Source organism: Empidonax traillii, unplaced genomic scaffold (assembly GCF_003031625.1).
Source record: "Empidonax traillii isolate 1590-97213 ecotype Southwest subspecies unplaced genomic scaffold, ASM303162v1 scaffold70:size1330859, whole genome shotgun sequence".
NCBI lineage: Eukaryota > Metazoa > Chordata > Aves > Passeriformes > Tyrannidae > Empidonax > Empidonax traillii.
In genome coordinates, this window is record NW_020955263.1 from 947,501 (window position 1) to 958,203 (window position 10,703).

The 10,703-nt window shown below is 40.0% G+C and overlaps 1 protein-coding gene across 1 annotated transcript; it reads right to left on the minus strand.

The window, feature by feature from the left end:
- Positions 1 to 309: 309 nt before the first annotated feature.
- Positions 310 to 10,428, minus strand: ACTA2 (actin alpha 2, smooth muscle). Its single transcript, XM_027880488.1, has 9 exons — positions 10,322 to 10,428; positions 7,627 to 7,798; positions 6,196 to 6,324; positions 4,805 to 4,915; positions 4,220 to 4,304; positions 3,971 to 4,132; positions 3,533 to 3,724; positions 2,467 to 2,648; positions 310 to 1,748 (listed from the first exon to the last, which is right to left on the minus strand). The coding sequence occupies exons 2-9, from the start codon at positions 7,753 to 7,755 to the stop codon at positions 1,605 to 1,607; spliced, it is 1,134 nt and encodes a 377-aa protein (XP_027736289.1). The 5' UTR covers positions 7,756 to 7,798; positions 10,322 to 10,428; the 3' UTR covers positions 310 to 1,604.
- Between the last annotated feature and the right edge of the window lie 275 nt (positions 10,429 to 10,703).

Below are 10,703 nucleotides of genomic sequence, written 5' to 3' on the forward strand. Positions count from 1 at the left end.
AGATCAGTTGGGGTGATTCTTTTTTCCATCCTTTCCCCCATTCCAACTTACAGTATAGCTCAAGTTTCAGCTAACAGAAAACACTTAGGAAAACACAAATCTGTTACCTGAGAGCTGACCCTCATCACATCTTGGGAGAGCAGAGATGCATCGGAGTCCTTTGGAGAAATGTGTCTCCTCCAGCAATCCTCTAGTAGTAACTTTCAATTTAAAGACATTACTTATCCTGCAAAGGATTCCCTTTGTGACCTAGTGTTAGATAAAAGGGTCTAGATAGAGTTAGAAGGAAGAAAGAACCATACAAAGTTATTTGCTTTTACAAGAGTTTATTTAGTAGTTGTTCCAAGAACTTAGATGACCTACACTTTAAGTAATGAGGTTAGTACAAAGAGGTTTGCAACATGTGCTAACACTCGGAAGCTGGACAAGATCTGGAACCCCGGGGTTATGCAGGTAAATAACAGGTGCTGTTGCAAAAAGCTTACAGTTTGAAAGACAACAAGTAACAGGCAAGTGAGATAAACTATTGAGTTTAGGGAGGAAAATAGGTTAACAAAAATAAATAGCATCCTTTATCCTGAACTCTAATGAACACAGATTGCAGCAAGTTCCTTAGAAGTGACCTTTTTCAGGCCTGTCTCAGTGAATTCTTTATTCATATATATATATATATATATACTTTTCAGACAGTATTACTGGCTTCAGCTTCTATGCATATGCTTTTAGCTAACTATAAGTTTTGATGTATTTAGGATTATAAAAGGAATCAGAAAAATCACAGAAAAAGAAAATTGTCTAAATTATTTTATCTACTTTGATTACATTACTCACCCCCTCCACCCCCCAAAAAAATTAGTTCTGAAGAGAAAGTGTATTAAGCCAGCTTAATTACTCTTTAGATCTTGCTAGAAATCACAACATAAAAATAATAGGCTGCACTCATCCTGAGGGCATATGTTCAACCTAATATTAGTGTTTAGATATGCTCCCAAAGGAACAGGCTTTGTTTCTTCAAAGAAAACACAGAAATGTTGTGGTACACATTGTACACCTCTGATATCCTGTAAGCAATTGGCTTTTCCAGCATGACAGCTGTGAATTAAGAAGTGATGTGGAGAGAAAGTATTTCTGGATAGAGCAGATGCAAAGCAGAGTGCCCATGCTCATCCTGATATTGAACACATGCTATGCTCCTTTGGTACTGCCCAGAACTTTGGAAAAATCATGTTCTGTTTGCAGATTAAAATGTTTTCTGAGGCTGAACTTTGAGAACGTGCAGCCTGATAGGTAAGCATTTTCTGGCATTGGTGTCACTAAGCTAAAGGTATCACCTTTAAGCCCAGTACAGTGTAGTAACAAATTCATGTCACAAGATGGTGCTTCAAACCAGCTGTAATGGTATCTCCACACATGCACGGCGTGGCTTTTGGTTTTGTTTTTTTAAATAGGAGCAGCAATTTTGTAACATAATTAAAATTTATTACAAAAAATACACAGTATCCAATTAATTAGATAATTAAGATGAAGCATTTATGGAATGAAATTATAAGAATGTATTTTCCCAAATACATTCACACGAAGGAGATATATAAAGATAAAGCAATTTAGAAGCATTTGCGGTGAACAATGGATGGGCCAGCTTCATCATATTCTTGTTTGCTGATCCACATCTGCTGGAAAGTGGAGAGGGAGGCAAGAATAGAACCTCCAATCCAGACAGAGTACTTGCGTTCAGGAGGAGCAATGATCTGTTTAAGAAATAAAAGCATTAATTACAATTGTCTACTGTGAATAAAATGCATTTTTAATACAAAATTAGTAAAGCAGTTATACCTGATATTAACAAAAATACTGTTTATATGTGCTAGTGTCATCCCTGGCATTACAGCTAGCAGTAAAGTTAACAATTTGTTATATAAGTCTATACTTTCAATTTCTCTTCCTGAGTCAGCCTCCACATTAACCCCTATCCCTGATGTATTTGTGTACTCACTGCCTCATATGAAAAGGAAGATAATGGCTCTGGAAACAAATAATGATAGTCCAGGAGGACTTAGAAAAACAAGAAGGAGGAAGGTTGGTTTGTCAGAGTCTCCTTGGTTTTTTGAACTTGTAGACCAAAGACAAAACCGGCATTTCCCTTTTCCCATGTCCATCAGATAAAAAGGACTAAAAAAAAATCTCACATACAGCCCCAGAGGAAAATTTATGCTGCTGGGTCCACGCTATTCTTCTTTGCCCATGTTAGGGCAGTTGGCAGAATTCAACATGAACAAAGACATGAGAGATGAGAGGACTCCCTTCTTCCAGCACCAAAGTTACCAGGTGATGATTATTTGCTAAACATGTGATTCAAAATATGTTAAAAGCAACTTACTTTGTAAAGTGTCACTATATCGCACTAGATCTTTTAGGACTTTGTAAATGCCAGCTCATATAGTCTACAAATTATTGCACCCTACATACCTTGATCTTCATAGTGCTAGGAGCCAAAGCAGTTATTTCCTTCTGCATCCTGTCTGCAATACCCGGGTACATTGTAGTGCCTCCAGACAGCACATTGTTGGCATAAAGATCCTTTCGGATGTCTATGTCACATTTCATGATGCTGTTGTAAGTGGTTTCATGAATGCCAGCAGACTCCATGCCTGGGGAAGGTACAACAGAACACTGAGGAAGCAGTACAAAGACTTAAAATTGTTAACCACAGAACATGAACTTTAGCATCTCTTTAGAAGACGGTCTTCAGAGCTTTGGAAATCTGGAAAGTCATTCTTCAGTCGCCTAATTATTTGCTTAAGAGTTCCTTGGTGTACAGCTCTCCTCTCCCCCTTATGCACACATCTCCTCCTTAAAAAGAAAGGTGGGGGTGTGGAATAGTAAAGTTTCCACTCGGCTTTTGCAGGCAATCTCAATTGTACTAAGAATTCCTTATATGGTCTTGGAATAATTTGTTTTCTTTTCTCTTTTTAAATTAAGTTAGCTTGACACAAAACAGTCAAAATATGTCCTAATATCTCTAGGTATGCAACTACTTTATGTTTGAGCTGAAATTCTGCCGATTGGCAGAACTGACATTGAATTTCTGTGTGACCCAGTTGCAAATCTGCCTTCATGGATATTGATTAGCATGGCATTGCCTTGGCTTTGCTCTGAAAATGCGATGAACCATGGATTCAGGATGTGGAGCATTCTTTTGGAAAAATAAAAGTAGGTCTTCCTGCCTGCCTGTCTTCCCCTGCCACTGCTACATACTCCTGGCAAGCACATTCAAACACACAAAATGGCACAGGTCCAATGCCAGAAGCCAGGAATAAACATTGTGGGTTTATTTTGGGAAAGCATTTTGCCTAATTGTTTGACATGAGGTTCTTCCCACCATATTAATAGTGCTGTTCCGAAAGATTATTTTATAATGGATGCTAGGACAACTTGTGTATAGGTCTGAGTTACTAATGGAACAGATTCAAAAGACAATATGGACTTGATATTTATGTGCAGTTTACCGAGGTAGAACAGTCCTTCAGCTTACCAATGAAGGATGGCTGGAAGAGGGTCTCTGGGCAGCGGAAGCGTTCGTTTCCAATGGTGATCACCTGACCATCAGGAAGCTCATAGCTTTTTTCCAGAGAGGAGGAAGATGCAGCAGTGGCCATCTCATTTTCAAAGTCCAGGGCCACATAACACAGCTTCTCCTTGATGTCACGGACAATTTCACGCTCCGCTGTCAAAAGGATTCAATATTTAGAATTGCATTCAGGAAGGACGCAGACATACTGACAGGTTGTTCCCTGTCATCCTCCAACACCCTCCCCATATTTTAAACAAATCTTTGCTAGTCTTGCAAGGGACTTTGATGTTGAATCCTTCTCACGCCTGTTTAACTGAAGGACCACTGCTGGTCCTTCTAAGGCCAGTAGAAACATTGCACATTAAAAACTCTCCCTCTCAGTCAGCAGTATGTCCTTACCAGTGGTCACAAAGGAGTATCCACGCTCCGTCAGGATTTTCATGAGGTAGTCTGTCAGGTCACGGCCCGCCAGGTCCAGACGCATGATGGCGTGTGGCAGGGCATAGCCTTCATAGATTGGCACGTTGTGGGTGACACCATCCCCGGAGTCGAGCACGATCCCTTTGAGAAGATAACACAATTCATTCCCAGGCCCTCATCAGCACACGTCACTATTTCAAAGTCTATGTCGTATTCCCAGAGGCCTACCTGTGGTACGTCCAGAGGCATAGAGGGACAGAACGGCTTGAATAGCTACATACATGGCTGGCACATTGAATGTCTCAAACATAATCTGAAATGCAATGAAAATAATTGTCTTAATACTGAGGGGGTTAGCTTAGTTGAAGCAATTGACTGAAAGAGAGGTAGAATACAAGATTTTCATATTTCTCAATGGTCGGTAAGGTTTTAGAAGGAAGTAAAACAAAAAATCTAAATCCAAAAATATTTGTCCAATAAGGTATCTCCCTGTATTTGGCATATATCTTTAAGGTATTAGTATAGACATGTGCTCATATTAAAGATAATTTTGTAATAGGCCTGGGCATAAAAATAGATTAGGATGTCATAAAGCTTGGACAGACTGAAGTACTCACATTTGAAGTGGATACATTGATTTTCTAAAGTAAATGTAATAATATGTAAACATAATAGGTAGTCACTATGCACTTTCCATCTTCCATAACAAAGAGAGAGAGAGACTACTGGACAACATGATTAACTGAAATGATGAAGGTCATACCCTGTTGAACAGCAAAGTTGGATTATCCCATGGCTTTAGTGTGAGCTCACCTGGGTCATCTTCTCACGGTTGGCTTTGGGATTCAGCGGTGCTTCAGTCAGCAGGGTCGGGTGTTCTTCAGGTGCAACCCGGAGCTCATTATAGAAAGAGTGATGCCAGATCTGAGGATAATGGAAGAAGCCAAAGGAAAGAAACACTATCATCCAGCAGCTCAGGATCACTTCCAGACAGGTGGTGTGCTCCAGCTCTCTGCTTACAGCCCTAGATATAGACTAGTGATGTTTCTCATGCAGTTGTTCTTACTGCCTTCATAGAGATTACCAGAATAAGTATAGAAAGAAAAGCATTTTCCTCAAGTTTTACTGCTAGTAATATATAGCTTACTTTAAAGACACATAAGCTAATGAAAATTGATGTTATTCTTACAGTAGAAGAGACAGAGCAGGACAGACTTAGTTCCAGCAATGCTATTTCAACTATTGAAAGTTAAACACTTCCAGAACAACATACGTAGAGTTCAACAAATAATAGATTTCTTGAGAGTTTCATATTTTCATTTGTAGAGGCCAGCCCGAGAGTTCATAAAAAGAAAGGAAGGTAAATGGTTTGTGGGGTTGAAAGTCAACTTGTGTTTATCACCTCCACACAACTCATTCCTACAAGCTGTAAAAATCTGAGGCCAAGTGGATTGCAATGAGGAGGTTAAGACACTAATAAGAAGTAAACTGACCAGAAACTTTACTCTAAAGGCCAAGAAGTTTTTGCTAAGCTTGTTTTCAAGGTGGTGGTGATTAGGGATCAGTTAGTATGTTTGGATCTAAAAGGCTTTGCTTTCGAGTAAAATCTACAGTATTTTGACTCCACACATTTACAGTGTGTTGTGATGTCCTCACTGTTCCAAATAGTTCTGTTTTCACAGAACAACATTAAATAGGAATACCACCTTAGAATCACAGAAATTATATTATCTGAGCAAACCGTGACTAAACACGGTTCTGAAAGCCTTTCATCCTCTGAACTGGCTCTGAAATGGATGCATTGCACTGCAATATTGCTTATCTTTCAAGCATTAAGAAGTATGTGTATAAACAGTGCCCTTCACATACACACTTTGCATTTTTGCTGAAACAGACACCTTCTTAATTTCCATTTTCTTACTAGCAAATTGATTTATTCCTTTTCCTTCTTTCCTCCCTTCTCCTTACCCTGCCACCCCCCACCCCTCAGTAATTAGCAAAGATCAGATGGGAGTAAAAGAACTCCCTATGGACTTCTAGTGATACTCAAGCTTTAGATGCAAGTTAACCTTGGCTGTTAACAAGCTTCTCATTAAACCACACTGGATAGCACGACACTTTCATCTAAAATTTAGTGGGTAAACATTTGGTTTAAATAGTTTTGCTTACTAGTGATACACATGAACTTTTCAAAGCTGAAATACCTTCTCCATGTCATCCCAGTTTGTAATGATGCCATGTTCTATGGGGTATTTCAAGGTCAGGATTCCTCTCTTGCTTTGAGCCTCATCACCTACGTAGCTGTCTTTTTGACCCATACCAACCATCACACCCTATAAAATAATACAAATTGAGTTAGTCCCTCAGGGAGAAGTGTCATAAAGTAGACAAAACATTAACTGTGAAATAAATCCAACTGCCAGTTATGCTAGTTACAATATACTTTGCAAATACCAACAAATGCAGACTTATTTGTTGCTCTTAAATTGCCAGTATTAAATGTTTAGTTCACTTAAATCCCTGGAGTTCATGTTTGCACTACAGTTTAAGTAAACAGAACAAGTACAATATTAATAACATCAAGATAAAGTGGAAAAATAAAGTTGTTTTAATCTTCATTATTATTTATGGATTAACTGTCTGCTAAATTGTGCCATCTAAGGGTCAAGATGGAGCGATACACACTTTATATTTCCCAAAGCTTAAGTTTCAACATTTTTTAATCCTCTTTTTGAACACTCTAATACTGTAATTAGAGAAAGGCAATTTAAATCTAATGGTACAAGCTTTTTCATAGGTATTTTCATGGATCCGGTAGTAGTAGCTTCTATACTGACAGGCAGATATTTCTGCAGTCCTTAAGAACTTAAAATGCATTTGCTGGGTATATTAAGTGCCACATCTTACAACCAGCTTGTTTCTTTCCACCAGGGCCTTAGGTGACATAGAAGCAATTAGGTGGATCTGCTAATTATATGAGTTAGTTTGTTGTGGCCTAGCCAAGCTGCTCTAGTTCATGCTGATGATGATCCATCTCATAAACTCCCTATATTTAACAACTCAGGTAATAAATGTATTTTGAAAACTATTAAAATATAGTGGAATGCATCATATACTCAAATGTAAACCTTGAAGCTAAAGAAGTTCAACCCTAGGCAAGTGCCTATTTGCGATACAACTAAATGAATAAACTCAGGAAGTTTATTAGGAAACCAACTAAAAACTTCTTCCTCCCTTAGTTTTCCACATATTACCTATCATTAGCTTTAAGGGCATTCAGAATTTCCAGTTATTTCTGTGTTGGGCTTACTTGGGTTTTGGGTTGTTTTTTTGGTTTTTGTTTTGGCTTTGTTTTTTTTTTTTAAACTAGCTGTACTCACCAAGTTCTCTGGTTGATTCAAAGTTATGGGGCACACAAAAGATGGTATAGAAGGGAGAGAAAAAATTTAGAAGGATTTCTCTCATGAGGCAAGAGACTTGCTTTCACTCAGGTGAGTATTTTGCCTGGAATTACTGTGTTACACAGATCACCCCATGCTGGACTAGCCCAAGACATAGGGAATGGTGAAGAGCTGGGGTCAGGACAGCAAAGCCTTCTATGAGTCCAGTAAGGAATAACCAAAGTAGTTCGTCACCTGGTGCCTGGGACGACCCACGATGGATGGGAAAACTGCTCTTGGAGCATCATCCCCGGCAAAGCCGGCTTTACAGAGCCCTGACCCATTGTCACACACAAGGGCAGTGCTGTCCTCTTCCTCACACATCTTCTACGTCAGTGTCCTCTGGCCCTCCAGACAGAAAACAGTCCTATGAAAACAGCAGAGAAGAATTAAACCCAAAAAACTAATATATCAGACACCCCCCTCCCCCTCCACCCCGGAAGACAGAGATGGCTGCATGTAAGCAGCCAGCACAGCAAGGAGGGGCATGGCCCCGGTCTGACAATCAAGGGCTGCTGAGCTATTCGAGGGAATGGGCTTCCTTTTGAAAGCGTGAGACGTTTCAACCATGTCTGCCAAGGGGCTGTGTGCACTAGGGATTATCCAGGGAATTCCAGAGGAGACTTCCAGCCCTGCAGCATGGGCAGAGAGATCAAGGAGCAGCAAATGTTTATCTAAATTTGGTCACAGAAATCCACGGCTGGGGGTGGGGGATAAAAGAGAGCACTGAACTGACAGCTGCAAAAACAAAGATCCATTTGCATTGGATTCAGCACAACTTCTCCCACTTTTCTATCATGCTGATAAAGTCCTGACAGATGTGGAAAACTGTCAAAGGTAAGAGCAGTTCATCTTTCCCTTTTAGTCCTATTCTTCCCAACAACTGACCACATGAAATGCTATGCATGTACCAGGGGTGTTTTTCTGAAGCAGATATTAACCCACTGGGTGAAGATGGCCAATTAAGTTTGTGGTTAACCTTTTAAAAGAGAAAAAATGTTCTAAATTAAAAAAAGGGAAAAAAAAAAAAAAAAAGGCAAGCAACCATTTTTGAGTCCTTCCCTAATCACTCAGGAAAAAATCCCACTTTTAAAATGAAGCCAGAGACAGTATGTATTTTTAAAACCATTTCTCTATCATCATTTCAAAGCAGCCTAATAAGCTACATTTGTAGAGTGACAGAGCAATTTATGTTGGCTCCTTGACTCAGTAAAAAGAAACTGTTTTCTTCCTCTGGCAATAGGATGATAATATGGGTAATAAAAATACTTTGAAGGCTTTGTATTAAAGTCGATTACAGAAACAAGAACTGAATACCAGGACTCAAGAAGAACTATTTGCTTGCAATTTATAGTGTGTTAGGGAATCACTTGGCTCACTCCGAGCCTGTGCTTCCATGCAGAGTTCAACAAATTGCAATGTGTTAACAGCTAAAGGAGACAGCTGTCATCCATGGACCAGCTGGCTCCACATGCAATCAAAACCTTCTGCCACAGGAATACTGGAAGCACGGGACAAAATGGAAATGCAGTCAGCAAGAGCTATGGCCAGTGGGCAAGGGAGTCCACAATCTGTTCATCCTCTACCTGGATGGAACAAGCATGGGCAGTTCTTCCAAATGCTTCATTTGAGATCCTCTGCCTCTGCCCAGGCAGCCACCAGACACGGCTGCAACCCTGCTCCTGCAGGATGAGTGGGCAGAATTCCCAGGAGAAGACACGGATAAGGAAATCCTAACTCTATGTACTCCAGATATTTTATCCCTATAATTGGGAAAGTAGGTTGCGATTTCTTAATTTATTAAACTCCTAGGGAAGCAGGCTCTTTATATTCAAATATTTACTGAATGGAGTACAACTGTTATCTAACATGAATGAACAGACTGGTTTGGACAAACCATTTCCTAATTAGGAAATAGGCTTTTCAACCATCTGTTTTTGGAACAGAGTTCGAGGTCAGGGGGTTTGTTCAAACCAATGCAGCTAGTGCAATGCCAAAAATCACTGGGGGGAGGGGAAAGAAGGGGGCAGGAAAGGCTACATTTCTGAGCCTAGTGGACTCTAAATGAAAACCATATTTAGTAATAAAGCACAAAAAGCTGAAAAATCAGACAGAGGGCTCTGCTGCCAACCAGCGAGTTACAGCTCAGGGCTGCTCTGGTATGCAGTAGCAACATCTTAGAGCAGCAAATGTCACTGAGTACTGTGGAAGACAGGACATTTTTCTCCCAAGTCATCAATAGGCTTTACTTCTAAATATAATCAATCACTTCACCAATCTCCACAACAAGCTATTGAAGAGAACTCCAGCTTCACAAGAAGTCTGTGTGTGTTCCTTAATAAAATATTTGGCATTTTACAGAACAGTAGGATGAATACACACACATCCTCATTTTATCCTATTACATGCTGCTAATTTGCACACTTCCCGCTCTTCTTGCAGTCACATGCCCCAAAACACTCATGTACATTACACTGGGTTAACAGCACTGAAGCAAATCTGCTAAGAAACACTACTGCATACCCCTTCAGGAACTTTGTTCTGCCCCAGACTAATACCCCAAGGTCATACGAGTTCATTTAAACATGAGCATAGCTGTAGTTCCAGCTGTGGCATTACACAAACCATTTATTTATACAATTGCTGAAGTGCTGGTAGAATCAGCAAAATTATTAGGTAGAACTTTTCTGTCCCTTTCAGAAGTGCTATAAAATGAAGTCAACTCAGTATAGATACTACAAGTACTTTATCAACTCAATTCTAATAAGTAAGTTTGCTTAAGCAAACTACAGCACAGCAGTACACCCTCCTGAATAGCTTCCATTTGACATTACTTAATTGAACTCCTCCAGCAATCTGTAAATCATACTATTGGTTCCGTGCCACTTACCCTGACAGTGCTTGGCTGGTGATAGCTGCTCTGGGATGGTGCACTCTGTATCTGAAAGCTCTGAGATTATATAGACCCTTCAACTCTTCTCCTCCCACCAGCCTCCCAAACAAGGAGCAGAGACAGACAGAGACAGAGCTGAAGTCTTTAACAAAACCATATAGGGACCTTAATACAAAAAACTCTAATCTGGGTGGCCACAGGCCCTGGGTCTCTTCCACCGCATTCCAGTGCAGAGCTCATGAAACAGGAGACTTTCAGCTGTGTAATATAAACACTTTAAAACTTCAGGAGTTACTAAAATACAGAGTCAGAGCCTGCCCACAATAGACATCTTCTGGCAGGAGGATCACGTGTTCAAACAGGAGAGGTCCAGGACTCC

What these genes read in the sequence shown, in the direction of transcription:
- ACTA2 (XM_027880488.1), bottom strand. Translation starts at nt 7,755, where the DNA reads ATGTGTGAGGAAGAGGACAGCACTGCCCTTGTGTGTGACAATGGGTCA. An exon ending in TGGGTCGTCCCAGGCACCAG is followed by an intron (nt 6,325 to 7,626) that starts GTGACGAACTAC and finishes ATTATTTTATAG; the next exon opens with GGTGTGATGGTTGGTATGGG. An exon ending in ACTGGGATGACATGGAGAAG is followed by an intron (nt 4,916 to 6,195) that starts GTATTTCAGCTT and finishes CATTATCCTCAG; the next exon opens with ATCTGGCATCACTCTTTCTA.